The 18,880-nt window shown below is 48.2% G+C and overlaps 2 protein-coding genes and 1 long non-coding RNA gene across 4 annotated transcripts in view; all 3 read left to right on the top strand.

Moving 5' to 3' along the window:
* LOC306834354 (A-type voltage-gated potassium channel KCND1-like) overlaps positions 1–1,637 on the top strand; it is a 6,033-nt gene extending 4,396 nt beyond the window's left edge. The window contains exons 3-5 of the mRNA XM_079360219.1: positions 523–618; positions 764–1,014; positions 1,271–1,637. Of these exons, the coding sequence (XP_079216345.1) occupies positions 523–618; positions 764–1,014; positions 1,271–1,478 (555 nt within the window). The 3' untranslated portion in view covers positions 1,479–1,637. The remainder of the gene's footprint in view (positions 1–522; positions 619–763; positions 1,015–1,270) is intronic.
* A 1,462-nt stretch (positions 1,638–3,099) lies between these two features.
* Positions 3,100–4,638, top strand: LOC306833796. Its single transcript, XR_013780421.1, has 2 exons — positions 3,100–4,434; positions 4,465–4,638. It is a non-coding gene; the product is annotated as an uncharacterized lncRNA (long non-coding RNA).
* A 971-nt stretch (positions 4,639–5,609) lies between these two features.
* Positions 5,610–18,172, top strand: LOC306834197 (suppressor of tumorigenicity 14 protein homolog). 2 transcript variants are annotated; one of them, XM_079360030.1, is made up of 19 exons: positions 5,610–5,898; positions 8,672–8,834; positions 9,119–9,249; positions 9,332–9,402; positions 9,590–9,795; positions 10,600–10,635; positions 10,722–10,950; positions 11,050–11,186; positions 11,684–11,781; positions 12,108–12,208; positions 12,331–12,464; positions 12,535–12,639; positions 13,799–13,906; positions 14,058–14,174; positions 14,296–14,421; positions 14,611–14,794; positions 15,043–15,314; positions 15,384–15,520; positions 15,765–18,172. In XM_079360030.1, exons 1-19 carry the CDS (start codon positions 5,857–5,859, stop codon positions 15,924–15,926), a joined length of 2,559 nt encoding a protein of 852 aa, XP_079216156.1. In that variant the 5' UTR covers positions 5,610–5,856; the 3' UTR covers positions 15,927–18,172. The 2 variants fall into 2 exon arrangements, with proteins under 2 accessions (XP_079216156.1, XP_079216155.1); XM_079360029.1 differs by having other exon boundaries at positions 9,572–9,795.
* The last annotated feature ends 708 nt before the right edge of the window (positions 18,173–18,880 follow it).

The following is an 18,880-nucleotide window of genomic DNA, read 5'->3' as shown; positions in this document are numbered from 1 at the left end:
AGACCTTTATGGATCCAGACCGAGTCCAGACTAAGACCTTTATGGATCCAGACTGAGTCCAGACTAAGACCTTTATGGATCCAGACTGAGTCCAGACTAAGACCTTTATGGATCCAGACTGAGTCCAGACTAAGACCTTTATGGATCCAGACTGAGTCCAGACTAAGACCTTTATGGATCCAGACCGAGTCCAGACTAAGACCTTTATGGATCCAGACCGAGTCCAGACTAAGACCTTTATGGATCCAGACTGAGTCCAGACTAAGACCTTTATGGATCCAGACTGAGTCCAGACTAAGACCTTTATGGATCCAGACCGAGTCCAGACCTTAAATGTGTCATGTGCAGTCGGTGTGTTCTGAGGGACAGGAAATAAAAGATGTGTTTTCCTTCTAATTAAACGAATCACAACGATCCACCAATCACTGACCTCTTTGTTTGATGACCTCTCACTGTGTGTGTGTGTGTGTGTGTGTGTGTGTGTGTGTGTGTGTGTGTGTGTGTGTGTGTGTGTGTGTTCAGGACCGGGACAGTGACAGCACGGCTCTGTGTATAAAGAACAAATCAGCGTTTGAGCATCAGCACCACCACCTGCTGCACTGTCTGGAGAAGACGACGGTGAGGATTAAAAACACACGTCTGAAGTTTATATTTATATCTGATTCAACATTTTTAGACACCAGTGGATTATAAATAAAGTCTTTTAAACTTGCCTCGGTGTGTCTGGATCAGTCATGTGGTGACCTCTCTCCTGCCCTCACAGAATCACGAGTTCTCTAACGAGATGAACTACAGCGAGCTGTGTATGACGGAGTCTGTGGGCTTCAGGACCAGCCGCAGCACCTCCCTGTCCAGCCAGCAGGGGGCGCAGAACAACTCCACCGGCTGCTGCCCACGCCGGGCCAGAAGAAGAGCCGCCATGAGGCTGGCTAACTCCACGGTGTCGGTCAGCCGAGGGAGCATCCAGGAGCTGGACACCCTGCACGTCAAAACCACCTGCATCCCGCCACAAACGTAAACACCACTCATGTTTATGACTAAACACAGGGGGCGGAGCATGGAGCCCTGAGATACGCCACCTTTCATTGTCTTATTATTGAGAGCTCAGTCAAACCTTGAACAGAGAATCCGGTTGTCCAATCATAGGAGAGAGAGGCGTGGCCAGTCAGGCGAGCTTTCCTCCACAGGTGACTGTAAAGGACGTTATGTTCCTCCATCATGATCCTCATCAATAATGTCGATCTGTTTGTTCCCTGTTTAATGTCCTCAGTCGTTCCAGTCTGAACGCCCAGACCGGCCACCTGAAGCTGAACTGTGGGGAACAAGATTACACCGCCGCCATCATCAGCATCCCCACGCCGCCTGCCAACACGCCTGATGAGAGCCTCCCCCCCTCGCCTGCACCCATCCCCGGCATCCTGCGCAACACCCGAGCCACCGCTTACACCCACGACACCGTCAAAATCTCCTCCTTATAACGGCAGACCTCCCCCGCTACGTCCTCCCCCATCCACATCTGCCCCGCCACCTCCCCATGAACCTCCTGTGAACCTCTGATTCAGAACCCAGGGCCCTGCTAGCTAACTTTACCAGGACCGCGCAGACGGAGACCTCCAGGACCACCGGTCGCTTTCACTCCCTTCAGTTTCAGGCTAACGTGGAATGGACCAAAAACTGAGACCTGGACTGGTCTCTGTCCTCCTGAAGTCTTCAGACCCGTGTCCTGCGACCCGACGCCTCGCCCTGCATAGTTTTGATCTTGTGGATGTGATTGAACAAACCCCCGGAGGGTTTGTCTGAACAGGAATCAGTTAGGTCCATTGTGGGAAACATGACTTTTTATTCTTTAAGAGCAAACAGCGCATGAATCTGTGCGGTCTTATTTTGAAAGGGCAGTGTCGAGTTGGTCTTGGCGATGGAGCTACAGGAGCGTGGAGGATCGTCTGGACTCGGCTGGCTTCATGTGATGAGTAACAGATTAATATGGCTCTCAGGTCAGCCTGAATCAGCAGCGCTCGGTGTTGGACCTGTTGGACCTTGTAAGGTGACAGTCAAGGCGTCTTTGGAGTCCAGACTGAATGAATCAGACTCTTCAGTCTGAACAGGGTTCAGCTGATCTGTGCTGAACTGGACTACACCAAGCTGGACCTTTCAAAAGAAGCTGTGAACAGGATTGATTGAGGGACTCTGGACTGGATTAATCAGGTCTGACTTTGACTGGTCTGGTCTGGCTGTAGCTCCGGAGGGTTCCTCAGCGACGCCCAGACTGGGAACAAAAGCCTTTTACTTTTCAAAATATGCAACATCACAACAAGCAGGAAAATAGCATCAAATGAAGAGAATATTAAATAGTACCAATAATAATGTGTGTTATAAAGCTACTGTAATAATTGCAGGGAACATAATGTAAAGCAACTAAGACTTCCTTTGTTTTCAGTGAGAGAGAGAACACAACAAGTGTTCTGCAACAGGTTTAAACATGGAGAAGAAATGTGGCGCAGAGAACTCTGAAGGTTAAACCATGTGTGTCCCGATGGCGTGCACTCACGTGGTTAATTTCATCTGAGGCACACGAATATTTATTTACGACACTTCTTTAAAATTGACGCGACCACTAGAGGGCAGTCTAGTCAAGATGAAAAACAGAAATGTATGTCCTGAGGTACAAGGCCGGCGTTAGCATGGAGCTGTGATGGTTAGCTTCAGGTGCAACGCTCGATTAGCGAAGATGTAAACAAACAGTGACAGGGTGCGGTCTGTCGCAGCGCGGCCATGAAGACGTCTCGTGATCTCTGAAACTTCACCAACTTGTTTTGAGTCTGAAGTGGACGTAGCCACTGTGACGAGAGAGCTAGCTTGGTTAGCTAGGTTAAAGTGTAGGGAGTTGCTTCGGGACGATTGCTGAAGATCGTGCGGGTGTTCCCGACTCGAGGTTACCATGGTTACCGGTCCTGTTCCCGGCTTCTTTGGTTGTGTGAGTGGTTTAAAGAGCTCGTCCTCCTCTCCCCTGGTCTTCATGTTTTAGTTCACGAACAGGATCTACGTACCAAACACAACCTTTCCAAGAGTGCACGCCATCGCCCGCATGTAACCAAGCATTTCTTCAAACCAATCAGAAGCGAGTGTGAGTGAGTGACACACGGACAGGAGAGAAGACGTACATACTGTAACATATTTTGTATCATAAACTTTCACCTGCATCTTCCAATCAAATCCTCCAAGTACTAAAAAAAAAGAATATAAATAAAAACAAGTTAGCGATGAAAGTGTGTGAGGCGTTCGTCCGTGCATGAGCCTCGTACAGTAGAAGTAGCAACTGATCATAGGAGTTAATCCAAGACCTTAAAGAAGAACACGACGGGGAAAAGTCTCATCATCCCTCCTTTTGCATGACGGCTCTCTGTTTCTTTAGCCTCTCCGATCAGCCATCGCTTTGTTTTCCCCACCACCCCCACCCCCCCACCCCCGACTCCCCCCCACCCCCCGACTCCCCCCCCCCCCCACCCTCACCCGACCCGAAACTTTTCAAGACGAGTGTTTGCACCACTGAGACATGTACGTTAGATTACAGAGAAATAAAACAGATTATATCAAATACAATCATTCAGGCATGTTCCTCGCCAGAATGTTAAGAGAGTGTGTGTGTGTGTGTGTGTGTGTGTGTGTGTGTGTGAGAGAGAGAGATTGGGAGGGTGTTGGTAGGTTGTTATGAATGTGTGTGTGTGTGTGTGTGTGTATGATGAGCAGTCACAAATATGCATGGATACCGTTATAGGTATTTTCTCTGTTTTCTCCTGCAGTGATGAGACGCAGAGAGGACACGCTGTCTGTTCACTGGACGAGCTGCTGTCTTCATCATGTTTCATGTCTTACATGTTAAAGTTCAAACGTCTTCATATCTTCATGTTTTTCACTTTGTCGACTCTCCTTCATGTTGTTGAGCCGATCTTATTGGTTGTTTTTGTGTGGGAGGTCGTTACGTTAGTCATGTAAAAACATTTCAGCTTTATTTCCATTCAAATAATAATTCTTGTCCCGTTTGGCCTTCCATACTAAACCCTCCTTCATCCAGCTGCTTGGGTTGGTGTCCCTGGATTCAGTTTGTTGTCTTTAGTCCAGAACTGTTGAGGATCTTAGAGGAGACTTTGTCAGTCTCTGATTGGCTCTGAAGCTGAGATTTAAAGACAAAATGAACTGAATCCAGACGTTATTGAAATGTTCAGTGTCTGGTCCCCGTGCGGATTCAAACCACAGATTCATTTAAGAGGAAAAGTTTATTTTCTGCCTTTCTGTCGTGCTGATAATAATGTTGGGAGTCAGCAGCTGTTTGTTAAGCAGGTTTATAAAGCAATGAGTTTGAATGTGTGACTTGGTGTTTTAAGTTGTGTCTTTAAAAGTTGTGCATTGAATCAGACGCTGACATGTTTGACCTCCGTCCTTTGATTTCTTTATCAGACTTGTCAGGTTTGTGTAAACTTCATGAGAGCACAGATGACTTTGAATCTTTATCGTCCAGTGAACGGACACACGTGATGAAGTGAAGTCTCGCAGAGCGCCGTGTGGCGACGAGTGAGGAGAAAACAGCATTAAAGCACAGAGGTGTATATTCCATTCCACTAATAAAGACAACAGAAACCAGACCGGGCCTCGTCTTCGTCCTTTCTCTGCTTCTGTCACTAAAAGTCTGCTTGTTTGTCATATCGCTTAAACGCTGCCTTGGTCATTTTCTCCAGATCTACTTTTTCAGATTTTAGTTGAAATTGTCTTCAGGTCCTGACAGAAATGAATAATTCATGTTCCTGCAGGAACAGATGAAAATCACATTTACATTTGTTCACTTTTGTTCAGATGTCCGGGCGTGACTTCAAAAGAGCCAACATGAGCTAACGCTAATATTTCAGGCTAGCATACAGCCCCAACATTAAAAATATTTATCATATTTATGAAGAAAATAAGAAAACTTGATGTTTGGGATTTTATTGTCAGATATTTGAAATTTAAAAAATCCCATTTATTCAGAATCAGAGCATGTCGTCTCCCTTACAGTCTGGTGTGAATAGAAAATGATGCAGCAGTGGCCTCTAGTGGACATGATGGGAATTACACGCGGGTCAATTATAAACAGAAAAAGGTGACTCGTTCTGTTCTAGTTCATCTATAAGGTCACTAATAGGAAATACTAACATCACTGCTTTATAACATGTTATTTATTCTCAATTATTTTTATTATTTTTATTTGTTATTTTGTTTTCTCTTCATATTTCACAACTTCCGCTTGTTCTTTTTCACTTTTCTAATATTTACATATTTAGAAAATGATCTTTACTGTTTTATTAAACATTTAATTTATCTTATTTTGTTAGATTTCAGACATTTTTTATTCTGAAATTGTCCGTTTTTCAAAATAAAAGAGAAAATCGGTGAACAGCTGTAAGCGCTACCGTGGCGCAAAGGATCATGGGAGTTCAGGTGGGACCTACCTGTCGTCTCTTTGATCTCCTCTGTCACCAGTTCTTCCTGTCGCTGAATCTTTGTCTCCTCTTCGGCTCCGAGCTCGCGCGCTTCACTCTCCAGTAAGACCCTTCTGAACCGGCTCGGACCTCGACCCGGCTCGGACCTGGACCCGGTCCTCCGCGAACCCTCGGAGTTTCAACCATTTTTCAAACCTTTTTGTTCCTGCAGTATCTGAACCCGTTTACCTGTAGGACGGACAGAGACACCTGCCGCTGCTCACCTGACGTCGCCATGTCGGCGGGACGGTAACCAGAGCGCGAGACTCTCCCGTGAAGAGGCACGCGGGGAAAAACAGCGAAACATCAACGAATAACCGGGAAAATAAAGGTGTACGCTGAAGACATGGACTTTTTAGATGCGGGACAAAAGTTCAGTCCGAGACAGGTGAGTCCAACAAAGCGTGACGTCACAAGCTGGACAGGTTTGTCAGTATCAGTGAAACAGAAACTTCCTGTTTTGCCTTTATGTGTCTGGTTTCATCTGTGCTGTACTGGAAGGTTCTCTGTGATCCGGATCAGGTTCTGACGGATGAAACATGACGTCACATCTAAAAAAAACGTAATAAAACTCTTATAAAGCACGTGACTTATCAGAGTCATTAATGAACATTAGTGATCCTCTGCCAGGGTCATCATATTTCAATGAGTGCTGGACGCTCCAGCAGAGTCCCACATGAACGGGGCGTGCTGGTGGCCTAGTGGGCGGGCGGTCCAGGTTCGAATCCAACCCGTGGCTCCTTTCTCGCCGCTCTCTGGCTGAATGTTGATGTCCGGCCTCGCACACTCTCTGACTTTAGTCCACGTTGTCGCTCAGGACCGTCCCACTGTCCGGGGGTCGAGTGTGTGACTCTGTGGCGTGCGGGACCGGCCCGCGGTCGGCGGTGTAGTGACCCACTTCAGAGGGTCTAAAGCTCCTCTGACTCACCTGTCATTGATTAATGATATTCAGTCTTCCCTCCCTACTCTGTCTCTGATTGGCTCGTAGGAGTGTGACATGTTTATAACAGAACCCTTCTTCTTCAGTCTCTGCGTTCACGTCACTGAGATGTTTCAGAGCGCTCAGTTTGACTTACAAACCTTTTTTTTCTTTTCTGTCACCTGAGCCTTCAGGGACACCGTAGACACCTGTGGAGGTTCCACAGAACATGGATCATTGATCGATTTGAATTAACCGACATCACAAGCAAACACCTGCTCAAGAACTATGACAACGTTTCAATGGTCAACCCAGCGAGTGTGAAAGGTCACGGGCCCAGCGAGTGTCAAAGGTCACGGGCCCAGCAAGTGTCAAAGGTCACGGGCCCAGCAAGTGTGAAAGGTCACGGGCCCAGCAAGTGTGAAAGGTCACGGGCCCAGCAAGTGTCAAAAGTCACGGGCCCAGCGAGTGTGAAAGGTCACGGGCCCAGCGAGTGTCAAAGGTCACGGGCCCAGCGAGTGTCAAAGGTCACGGGCCCAGCGAGTGTCAAAGGTCACGGGCCCAGCGAGTGTCAAAGGTCACGGGCCCAGCGAGTGTCAAAGGTCACGGGCCCAGCGAGTGTCAAAGGTCACGGGTCCAGCGAGTGTCAAAGGTCACGGGCCCAGCGAGTGTCAAAGGTCACGGGCCCAGCGAGTGTCAAAGGTCACGGGCCCAGCGAGTGTCAAAGGTCACGGGCCCAGCGAGTGTCAAAGGTCACGGGCCCAGCGAGTGTCAAAGGTCACGGGCCCAGCGAGTGTCAAAGGTCACGGGCCCAGTGAGTGTCAAAAGTCACGGGCCCAGCGAGTGTGAAAGGTCACGGGCCCAGCGAGTGTCAAAAGTCACGGGCCCAGCGAGTGTGAAAGGTCACGGGCCCAGCGAGTGTGAAAGGTCACGGGCCCAGCGAGTGTCAAAGGTCACGGGCCCAGCGAGTGTCAAAGGTCACGGGCCCAGCGAGTGTCAAAGGTCACGGGCCCAGCGAGTGTGAAAGGTCACGGGCCCAGCGAGTGTGAAAGGTCACGGGCCCAGCGAGTGTGAAAGGTCACGGGCCCAGCGAGTGTGAAAGGTCACGGGCCCAGCGAGTGTGAAAGGTCACGGGCCCAGCGAGTGTGAAAGGTCACGGGCCCAGCGAGTGTGAAAGGTCACGGGCCCAGCGAGTGTGAAAGGTCACGGGCTCAGCGAGTGTCAAAGGTCACGGGCCCAGTGAGTGTCAAAGGTCACGGGTCCAGCGAGTGTCAAAGGTCACGGGCCCAGCGAGTGTCAAAGGTCACGGGCCCAGCGAGTGTGAAAGGTCACGGGCCCAGCGAGTGTGAAAGGTCACGGGCTCAGCGAGTGTCAAAGGTCACGGGCCCAGTGAGTGTCAAAGGTCACAGGTCCAGCGAGTGTGAAAGGTCACGGGCCCAGCGAGTGTGAAAGGTCACGGGCCCAGTGAGTGTGAAAGGTCACGGGCCCAGTGAGTGTCAAAGGTCACGGGCCCAGCCAGTGATCCTCCTCATTTGAAGTGTTTCAGCTGTTACGATTGGTCGAGCCCCAGGATGTGGTGACAGAGAAGGCGTTTTTGTTCTTTGAAGCGTGCTCGGGGAGGACACGGGTAAGGTGAGTCAGCGTGCAGGGCGTGTGGTCGATCTGACTCGAGGTGGCGTTGAGACGTTTGATGGCATCGGGAGCAGAAAGGTTTCAGCTGCAGAGTAAACATGGCGTGTTGGACAAAGCTTCCTGCGAGGGCGTGGAGACGCTGGTTAATGTCAGGCGCAGTTTCAGGGCGTGTCCGGACTCTTTAAGACGTGATTGGACGAGCAGGAAGAGACACACACAGCAGAGACATTCCTGATGAGCAACGCCCTGTTCACTGACAGGTTCATGCAGAGAGGTGTGTGTGTGTGTGTGTGTGTGTGTGTGTGTGTGTGTGTGTGTGTGTGTGTGTGTGTGTGTGTGTGTGTGTGTGTGTGTGTGTGTGTGTGTGTGTGTGTGTGTGTTTGTGTGTGCATGCAGCGTGTGTGTGCGTGTGTGTGTGTGTGTGTTTGCGGTGTGTGTGTGTGTGCATGCAGCGTGTGTGTGTGCGCATGCAGCGTGTGTGTGTGTGTGCATGCAGCGTGTGTGTGTGTGTGTGTGTGTGTGTGTGTGGTTGTGGTGTGTGTGTGTGTAAACATCTTGACTGTAAAGTTCACCTGAGCCCCCCCCCCCCCCCCCCCCCCCCCCCTCGTAGGATCCGGACTGGGACACGACCCTGCAGTTCCTCCCGGCGTCGGACACACGGAAGCTGGACAAGAAGCCGGGTCGGAGGAGGAGTCTGTGGATCGGACTCGGGCTGCTGCTGTCGGCTGCTGCTGTATCTCTGCTGACCGGCCTTCTGGTGTGGCACTACCACTGTGAGCTCCTTTAAATCAACCTTTATTTAAACACACACACGGACGACGACACAGTCAATACCTGGGAGCTGATCGAGTGTGAAGCCAGTTTAAGAGGAGAGACAAATACTGACCGCTGGACTATAACCCCCCCCACTCCCCCCCCCCTCTCTCTCTCCCCCCCCCCCTCTCTCTCCCCCCCCCACTCCCCCCCCCTCTCTCTCTCTCTCTCTCCCCCCCCTCTCTCTCTCCCCCCCTCTCTCTCTCTCTCTCCCCCCCCTCTCTCTCCCCCCCCACCCCCCCAGTGCGGAGTGACGTCCGAGTGAAGAAGGTTTACATCGGCTCCATGGTGATCAGTAACGAGCGCTTCCTGCCGTCGTATGAAGACCCCAGCAGTCCTAAGTTCTTACACCTGGCCTCTCTGGTCAGACAGCAGGTGAGCGCTCACCCAAAGCATCATGGGAGTTTCACTTCAACACTGTCTGGATTTGTTGATGTATATATTTTTTATCTTTCAGCTGAAAGTGATTTACTCCAAAAACTCGGTGCTCGCCAAATCGTTCCAAGGCTCCACGGTGCAGGCCTTCAGGTACGCTCGCCACTCTGCCAGTTTACGTCCAATGAGAGCGTACGACACGATTCTTCGCTCGCCCACATGATCTGATGGAATGACGGTTCGGGATTGGATCCGATCATGGGAGAACATCGTGTTGTTCAAACTCTCCGTCCTGGTCTCACCTCTTCTCTCGTCTCTGCAGCGATGGCGGCGGAGACAGCGATGGCGGCGGAGACAGTGATGGCGGCGGAGACAGCGTGGTGGTGTATTACCAGTCCGAGTTCGACGTCCACGTCTCCCAGCAGGCCTCGCTGGACGAGGCCGTCCAATCACTGGAGCCGCAGACAGGAAGTCAGCCGGGCCGACACGGACGCATTCTGCTCAAACCAACAGACGCCCTCAACGTCAACAACGTCGTCTCTCGAGGTTAGACCGCTCGCCACACGCCTGGTTTACACTGCGAGTCTCTCGTCTCCCGTCTCTCGTCCACTCGCTCATCGATGGTGATCGTGGACGATTAAACTTCTGCTTTGATCAACATGATCCAATCAGAACTCGACCTTAACTTGACCTACATTCAAAACCACGTCTCCCCCCTAGTGTCTCCCCCCCAGTGTCTCCCCCCCAGTGTCTCCCCTCCAGTGTCTCCCCCCTAGTGTCTCCCCCCTAGTGTCTCCCCCCCTAGTGTCTCCCCCTAGTGTCTCCGCCCCAGTGTCTCCCCCCTAGTGTCTCCCCCCCAGTGTCTCCCCCCTAGTGTCTCCCCCCCCAGTGTCTCCCCCCTAGTGTCTCCCCCCTAGTGTCTCCCCCCCTAGTGTCTCCCCCCTAGTGTCTCCCCCTAGTGTCTCCCCCCCAGTGTCTCCCCCCTAGTGTCTCCCCCCTAGTGTCTCCCCCTAGTGTCTCACCCCAGTGTCTCACCCCCAGTGTCTCCCCCCTAGTGTCTCCCCCCCTAGTGTCTCCCCCTAGTGTCTCCCCCTGGTGTCTCCCCCCTAGTGTCTCCCCCCCTAGTGTCTCCCCCCCAGTGTCTCCCACCTAGTGTCTCCCGCCCAGTGTCTCCCACCTAGTGTCTCTCCCTGGTGTCCCCCCCCCAGAACTGCAGGGGGAGACACCAGAGGGAGACGCTTGCATTCACTTACATTGAAGTGGCGCCCTCTGTTGGTGTGAACGTGTAATGGCGTTGTAAGGGACATGTCCTGTAAATACTCAAACAGCTGTTTGTCCTGCTGTCTGCAGCTTTGGATCCACGCATGGCGAGGACCTCTCTGTTCGGTGAGTTGTCTGTCCTAAAGTCCACGAGAGGACACGTTTGGACTCAAACCGTCCCTGACTCGTTTATCTGGTTTCACATCTTCCAGCTAAGAAGGTGTTCGACCTGCACGTCAGAGACCCGGGACTCGTCCGGTCTCCGGGGTTTCCGGACTCTTCTTACCCCCCTAACGTCTACCTGCAGTGGAGGCTGAGAGCCGACCCGGGTCACCGAGTCCGATTAGACTTCCACACTCTGATCCTGGAGGACGACTGTGAGCAGGACTTCGTCCAGATCTACGACTCCCTGGTTCCCATACAGAACCGGGTCCTGACAGAGTGAGTGAAGCATAAAGAAGCATGACGCTGTGAAGCAGCCAATGACAGACCTGTGTCTCCCCCCCCCCCCCCCCCCCCCCCCCCCCCCCCCCTCCCCAGGCAGTGTGGCTACCCGCACAACTCGCTGTCCTTCCTGTCCTCCGGGAGCGTCATGCTGCTGACCCTGGTCACCGGCCAGGAGAAGAACTTCCCCGGGTTCAGAGCCAACTACTCCCAGATCCCTCTGAGCCAGCAGAGTAAGTGTGTGTGTGTGTGTGTGTGTGTGTGTGTGTGTGTGTGTGTGTGTGTGTAACTCTCTCCTGTGTGTGTGTGTGTGTGTGTGTGTGTGTGTGTGTGTGTGTGTGTGTGTGTGTGTGTGTGTGTGTGTGTGTGTGTGTGTGTGTGTGTGTGTAACTCTCTCCTGTGTGTGTGTGTGTGTGTGTGTGTGTGTGTGTGTGTGTGTGTGTGTGTGTGTGTGTAACTCTCTCCTGTGTGTGTGTGTGTGTAACTCTCTCCTGTGTGTGTGTGTGTGTGTGTAACTCTCTCCTGTGTGTGTGTGTGTGTGTGTGTGTGTGTAACTCTCCTGTGTGTGTGTGTGTGTGTGTAACTCTCTCCTGTGTGTGTGTGTGTGTGTGTGTGTGTAACTCTCTCCTGTGTGTGTGTGTGTGTGTGTGTGTGTATGTGTATGTGTGTGTGTGTGTGTGTGTGTGTAACTCTCTCCTGTGTGTGTGTGTGTGTGTGTGTGTGTGTTCAGAGTGCGGAGGAACACTGACTGCATCCAGAGGCTCCTTCTCTTCACCTTTCTTTCCCTCCAACTATCCTCCGAAAACCACCTGCGTCTGGAAGATCCAGGTGAGTTCACTGATCAACAAACAAACAAACAAACAAACAAACAAACAAACAAACAAACGTCACATGTTGTTTACAGTCAGAAGGTCAGCTGTCAGGTCCGTAGATATCTCCCGCTGCTTCCTCTTTACTAATTACTGACACCTGATTGGACCAATCAGCACCTTCCAGTTACTCTTACTATATTCTACTGTAGCCAATGAGAGGCTGAGGAGGAACATCTCCATGATGGACACATGAAGTCTAAAGGTGTGTGTGTGTAAAGGTGTGTGTGTGTAAAGGTGTGTGTGTGTGTAAAGGTGTGTGTGTGTGTGTTTGATCTTCTTCAGGCCCCAGAAGAAAAGTTTCTGAAGGTCCAGTTCAAGGAGTTCTTTGTGGGAAACAGCAGCGGCCCGTGCCGTCACGACTACGTGGAGGTGAACGATCAAAGGTGAGCTGTGCTCCGTGTTTCACATGCACACAGATCCACGGCCCCGACAGCCAATCACACGCCACCGTGCTGGTGACTGACCCCTCTGTAAGCCTGGCCCGCTGCGTGTCTTTGTGTTTCAGGCTGTGCGGCAGGAAGCTCCAGAGCAGCGTTGTGACCAGCAGCAGCAACACCATGACCGTCCGGTTCACCTCGGACCGGTCCCACGTGGACCAGGGGTTCAGCGCAGAGTACGAAGCCTTCGTCCCGACCAACCGTGAGTGTAGAATCCTGTTTCTGCCTGACTTTCCCTCTTCAGCATCTGACTCTTTACGCTTGTTGTCCAGCGTGTCCTGGAAGGTTCCAGTGCACCAACAACCTGTGTCTGAACAGCACGCTGCAGTGTGACGGCTGGAACGACTGTGGAGACGGCAGCGACGAGGACGACTGCGGTGAGTCCAGAACCCTGAGCCAAACAGGTCTGGAGAAGATCCTGTTTTCAGCCTGAACTATGACCCAGCAAGCTCCCATCCTCCACATATAACATCCTGTTCCTTCTCCAAACAGCTCATTTACATATTTAAAGATACAGACAGCTCATTTACATATTTAAAGGTACAGGCAGCTCATTTACATATTTAAAGGTACAGGCAGCTCTTTTACATATTTAAAGAGACATACAGCTCATTTACATATTTAAAGATACAGGCAGCTCTTTTACATATTTAAAGAGACATACAGCTCATTTACATATTTAAAACTACAGACAGCTCATTTACATATTTAAAGATACAGGCAGCTCATTTACATATTTAAAGATACAGACAGCTCATTTACATATTTAAAGATACAGGCAGCTCATTTACATATTTAAAGATACAGACAGCTCATTTACATATTTAAAGATACAGGCAGCTCGTTTACATATTTAAAGGTACAGACAGCTCGTTTACATATTTAAAGTACAGACAGCTCGTTTACATATTTAAAGATACAGACAGCTCATTTACATATTTAAAGCTACAGACAGCTCATTTACATATTTAAAGGTACAGGCAGCTCATTTACATATTTAAAGGTACAGGCAGCTCTTTTACATATTTAAAGAGACATACAGCTCATTTACATATTTAAAGATACAGACAGCTCATTTACATATTTAAAACTACAGACAGCTCATTTACATATTTAAAGATACAGGCAGCTCATTTACATATTTAAAGATACAGACAGCTCATTTACATATTTAAAGATACAGGCAGCTCATTTACATATTTAAAGATACAGACAGCTCATTTACATATTTAAAGATACAGGCAGCTCGTTTACATATTTAAAGGTACAGACAGCTCGTTTACATATTTAAAGTACAGACAGCTCGTTTACATATTTAAAGAGACATACAGCTCATTTACATATTTAAAGCTACAGACACAGAAACAGCCTGTTGTGAGCAGGGCTGAAATAGAGGGGTTTATAGACATGATCAAATACAGGATCAGAGTGGATTTACAACAACACACTTCACACACATGATGAAGAGGAGCGAGGACACTGATTTCAGCTGAGGAGGAGGAGATCATGTGACCTTTATTTATTTATTTTTCTCAGTGTGCGACGCGTCTCAGATGAAATGTAAAAACGGACACTGCAAACCGAAGTTCTGGGAGTGTGACGACGTGGACGACTGTGGAGACAACACAGACGAGGAGAACTGTGGTGGGTTCAGAAGTCTGGTATGGGGGTCCTGAGGTTCGACCAGTTGAGACCTCTGCTGCCATGTTTTCATAAGGCTGATCTTCAGGGGCTCGCAGAGCGTTCACACAATGCTCCACAGCTGATTCTGTCTGTATCTCATTTATCTTTGCAGTGAAATGCAGACCAGGTGAGTTCACCTGCAGAAACAGTCGCTGTATCCAGGAGACGCTGAAGTGTGACGGAAAAGACGACTGCTCGGACGGGTCCGACGAGTCCAAGTGTGAAAAATGTGAGGAGGAACCGGGCCGTCTACTTTCTTTAAAGAGTCACAGATGGAAGGATTTCTTTCAGCTGCTGTAGGCTGATGGGAGTTGTAGTTTTCTGACAGTGTGTGTTGTTGTTTGTTCCAGCTCTGGTGCTGCAGCAGTGTTCAGAGTTCACGTTTCGCTGTAGAGACGGACGCTGCATCAGCAAACTGAACCCCGAGTGTGACGGAGAACAGGACTGTGAGGACGCCTCGGACGAGGACAACTGCAGTACGTCCAACACACACAAGAGACACAACTACAGAATAAAAACTCAGACTGATGCTCAGGCTTTATAGGAGGATCGAGTCAGCCTGAGATCGTGTCCGTTACAAGCTAACGGAGAAGTTAGCACAGAGATGGTTGAATGCTAACAGTATAAACAAAAGCACCTTCCTGTTTGTTGGTTTGTGTTTCCAGACTGCGGAGTGAGGCCTTACCGTAGCTCCCGTATCGTGGGCGGGCAGACGTCCCGGGAGGGGGAGTGGCCATGGCAGGTTAGCCTCCACATCAAAGGCTCGGGTCACACGTGCGGAGCGTCGGTGCTGAATAACCGCTGGCTGCTGACTGCGGCTCACTGCGTGCAGGACAACGGACCCAACAAGTAGGAGCAGAGACAGCGCTCTGTCATGTTTCGAATGCAGGCTGCAGTACCCCGTTTAAACACTAGGGGGGCCACAGTGACTGCTCCTGTAGGACTCGAGTTTTTGAAATATGCACATGAATGATTTCTGAGATATTCTCATGTTTATAACAAAAGGCTAATTATGAACTTCTTCTTCATCCCTCTAAAATCTGCATCCAAAACTGAATCTTCTACTTCATATAGCACCTCTGTGATGTGTGCTGCAGGTACTCCCAGGCCGACCAATGGGAGGCCCTGCTGGGTCTTCATGTGCAGAGTCAGACCAGCGAGTGGACGGTGAGGAGGAACATTCTGCGGATCGTCGCTCACCCAGATTACAACTTCCTCAACTACGACAACGACATCGCCCTGATGGAGCTGGACTCCAACGTCACCCTGAACCAGAACATCTGGCCCATCTGTCTGCCCTCCGCCACCCACAACTTCCCAGCAGGCCTGGAGGCCTGGATCACGGGCTGGGGGGCCACCAGAGAGGGAGGTGGGTTCACACCTGTAATGAAACTTTCAGTGGGTAATTTAAACGCTGAGTGATTCTGTTCTCTGTCAGGTCTCGCTGCCAAGATCCTGCAGAAGGCCGAGGTCCGGATCATCAACAGCACGGTGTGTAAGAGTCTGATGAACGACGAGGTGACCAGCAGGATGCTGTGTGCCGGAGTCCTTAAAGGGGGCGTGGACGCCTGTCAGGTAATGACATCACAACGCTGAGTCCAGTCAGTGGGTCGCTTTAGAGCAGACTCGAGTCAAACGGGTTCCTCTCTAGACCGGATACTGTCCTGATTGACAGGTCTCAATGGCCCCGCCCTAACTCCTCCCCCTCTGTGCGGTTTGCGACTTGTAATGAGACTGTAATTTACGAAGCAAACACCAAGACTCCTGTTGTTGTTGTTGCCGTGGTAACCTCTCTCTCTCCCCTGATGGACACCTTTAGGGCGACTCTGGCGGGCCGCTGTCCGTCACAGGGCCCAGTGGGCGGGTCTTCCTGGCTGGCGTGGTGAGCTGGGGCGACGGCTGCGCTCGACGGAACAAACCGGGAGTCTACACCCGGGTCACTAAATACCGGAGCTGGATCAAGGAGAAGAGCGGGGTGTAGGAGGCGAGCAGCGAGGACGCCACTCCTTTATCGTGAAGTCAAAACTATGATTTTTTATGAAGTGCTGACAGCGCAGTCTGTCATCGACACTCTTTTTATTTCCTTCTCTTGTAATGACTCTGAGTCACATGACCACGACTCCAAAGACTCTTTACAAGCTTCTGTCGACCTTCTGATTCAGAACACCGTGAGCTCGTCAATACGAAGCACCACAGTTTGCCCACCTTCAAAATAAAAGCACCACACTTCAGTTTGTCCACCTTCAAAATAAAAGTACCACACTTTAGTTTGCCCACCTTCAAAATAAAAGCGCCACACTTTAGTTTGTCCACCATCAAAATAAAAGCATCACATGTCAGTTTGTTCACTTTCAAAATAAAAGCACCACAATTCAGTTTGTCTCCCTTCAAAATAAAAGCATAAGACTTCAGTTTGTCCAGCTTCTGCAGAGATGTAAATATTTAATGGGTGCAGCGTGGATAGCGAGCGTTGGATCGATGTCACAATGTGACGCCATGGCTAACGCCCGAAGAAGAACAATCAATGTAATGTAACAATGCAAGGGAACATCAACGTCATTAAAATCCAAAAGATGTGAACGTTTGAAACACCAGAATCTTCCTTTAAAACGGCCTTTAATTTAAAAAAAAAAGCTTTTATGAAGGCTGACATGTCAAAGAGTCGTACACGCGTATGTCAACGTAAAAATGATATCTTTAAATGTTATTTATTTTGATAATTTATGAAAGCGTTGAGATGGAAGTTGTAATGGTAGAGTCAGGAAACGTAGCTGTAACACGTTTTTAACAAACCGCTCCACGCCGTGACCTTCACGTGAACGTGAAATGATGTCAGAGTGGGATCACGCCGGGGATGAATTATTAGAAGTACCAAATGGTGATTTTTAAAACATCTGTGTAAAGTAATTGACCGTGCTCAGGGACTCGGTACCTCAGGGAATCCTCCTCGGGTAGGGTTAGGGTCACATCCAGATCCAAACACCGGGGTCAATTAAACAGCTCATTCAGGCATTCCTTTGATCCCGGAAGTCAAAGTTGCCGGTCTGATACGTCATCAGGAATTGGAAATCTGATTGGGTAGTCACTCAGTCTGAGGAGTTCAAATCCAACATGGCCGCTACGTGCATCAACGGTAGTTTAATCTGTAAACATTTGTGTTTATTAGCATCATAGTTATTAGATCTCTCAGATTTTGGTGGTGTGTTCTCATCAGGTGTTGACTAACTCCAGGTACACGTGGAGGCGTCCATGTTGTTTTCCCAACTTGTTGCCAACTGGAAATTGGTCAATTGAGGTGTGACATCTTTCCCAGCTTAGAGACCTGAGTTCAGAGGTCAATGAAAAGCACCAGAAGTCCTGGTTTTTAAACTCAATAAAATCTCCACTTTGCGTAGTTCTAACATCGGCGGCTCATTCAGGCGGGATTACAAACACGAGGATATTTAACACTGACACTGATGTAAATATATTTTGTAGGAGAATGTAGATGACGTACTCTTTAGGGTTAGATAATAGTGTCTGCATCAAACATGAAATATGTCATGTAAAGCAGCTGTGAGGCTCTTATAGTTTTATGGGTGTTTTGGCGCCCCCTGTGGACAAAGCATGTATTGTAAAGTTTTCTTTTAAGTTCTGCTAGTCTTCAGAAGTTTGACACCTGGTCAGGTTTGAAGAAACTGTATAAAGGTGAGCTGGATTATTCGATCCTTCAGATAGCCAGGAAGTGAATCAAATCTGGCGTGTTTTTTTATCTTGGTTACGACATGCTTTGAACAACCTTGCGAAAAGCACGTCCGACTTGCATGCTGCGGCGTTCTCGATGTTGACCCATTTCAAACCGGATGACGTCACTTCTTCTCCAGAGCCAAAAGATCAACAACCTTTAAAGTAGAAAAACAACACTTTTCAATTTTTTTTAGCATTTACTAAACACTGAGTGACGCAGTAACCAGGGAAACCAAATGTCATGTTATATTTTCTCGTGTTGCAGCGCCCCCTACAGCTGCTGCTTGTGTTACATTTCCTGTTGGATGAGTGTCTTTATTTTTTGTCTTCCTTCAGTCCTTGTTTTTATCCGTACATGTTTCGTTAGGGTTTTTATACAAACCTTCACAGAGCTCAGTTAAACTGGGTTCAAACCAGTACATGTTAAAGATGCTAAATACTTGAATGTAATTGAATGTTTTCCAACCAAATCATAAGCAATAAACATAACCTCCAACTACCTACAGATGTTCTCACGTTGTTTCTTTTCTTGCTTTGAGACTTTGAAAACTTTAAAAGTTTGTCTGAACTTTGAGATGAAGAACGAAGATGTGACATTTAGAAGTGTCCTGATACTCAGGACAGTATATATCTATATATATATATATATATATATATATATATATACATATATATACATACATATATATGTGTATATATATGTGTGTATATATATATACACATATATGTGTATATATATACATATGTATATATATGTGTGTGTATATATATGTCTATATATACACACACATATCTGTATATATATACACATATATATGTATATATATTTGTATATACATATATATGTATGTGTATATATGTGTATATATATATATACACATATATATACATATATATAGATATATGTGTATATCTATATATACACACATATATATCTATACATATATGTGTATATATATGTGTATATATACATACATATATATATGTATATATATACATACATATATATATATATATACACACATATATCTATATATATATACACACATATATCTATATATATGTATATATATATGTGTATATATATATACGCATATATATATACATATATATAGATATATGTGTATATATATATATAGATATATATATGTGTATATATATACACATATATATATAGATATATAGATATATGTGTATATATTTATAGAT

This window comes from Symphodus melops (genome assembly GCF_947650265.1).
Source record: "Symphodus melops genome assembly, chromosome: 13".
NCBI lineage: Eukaryota > Metazoa > Chordata > Actinopteri > Labriformes > Labridae > Symphodus > Symphodus melops.
This window is presented reverse-complemented; position numbering and strand designations above follow the sequence as displayed.

Bases quoted from the DNA above. Each gene is read 5' to 3' on its own strand.
- LOC306834197 (XM_079360029.1), top strand. From the start codon at position 5,857: ATGGACTTTTTAGATGCGGGACAAAAGTTCAGTCCGAGACAG. The intron at 12,209-12,330 runs GTGAGCTGTGCT...TTTGTGTTTCAG, and splicing joins GTGGAGGTGAACGATCAAAG to GCTGTGCGGCAGGAAGCTCC. The intron at 15,315-15,383 runs GTGGGTTCACAC...GTTCTCTGTCAG, and splicing joins GGGGGCCACCAGAGAGGGAG to GTCTCGCTGCCAAGATCCTG.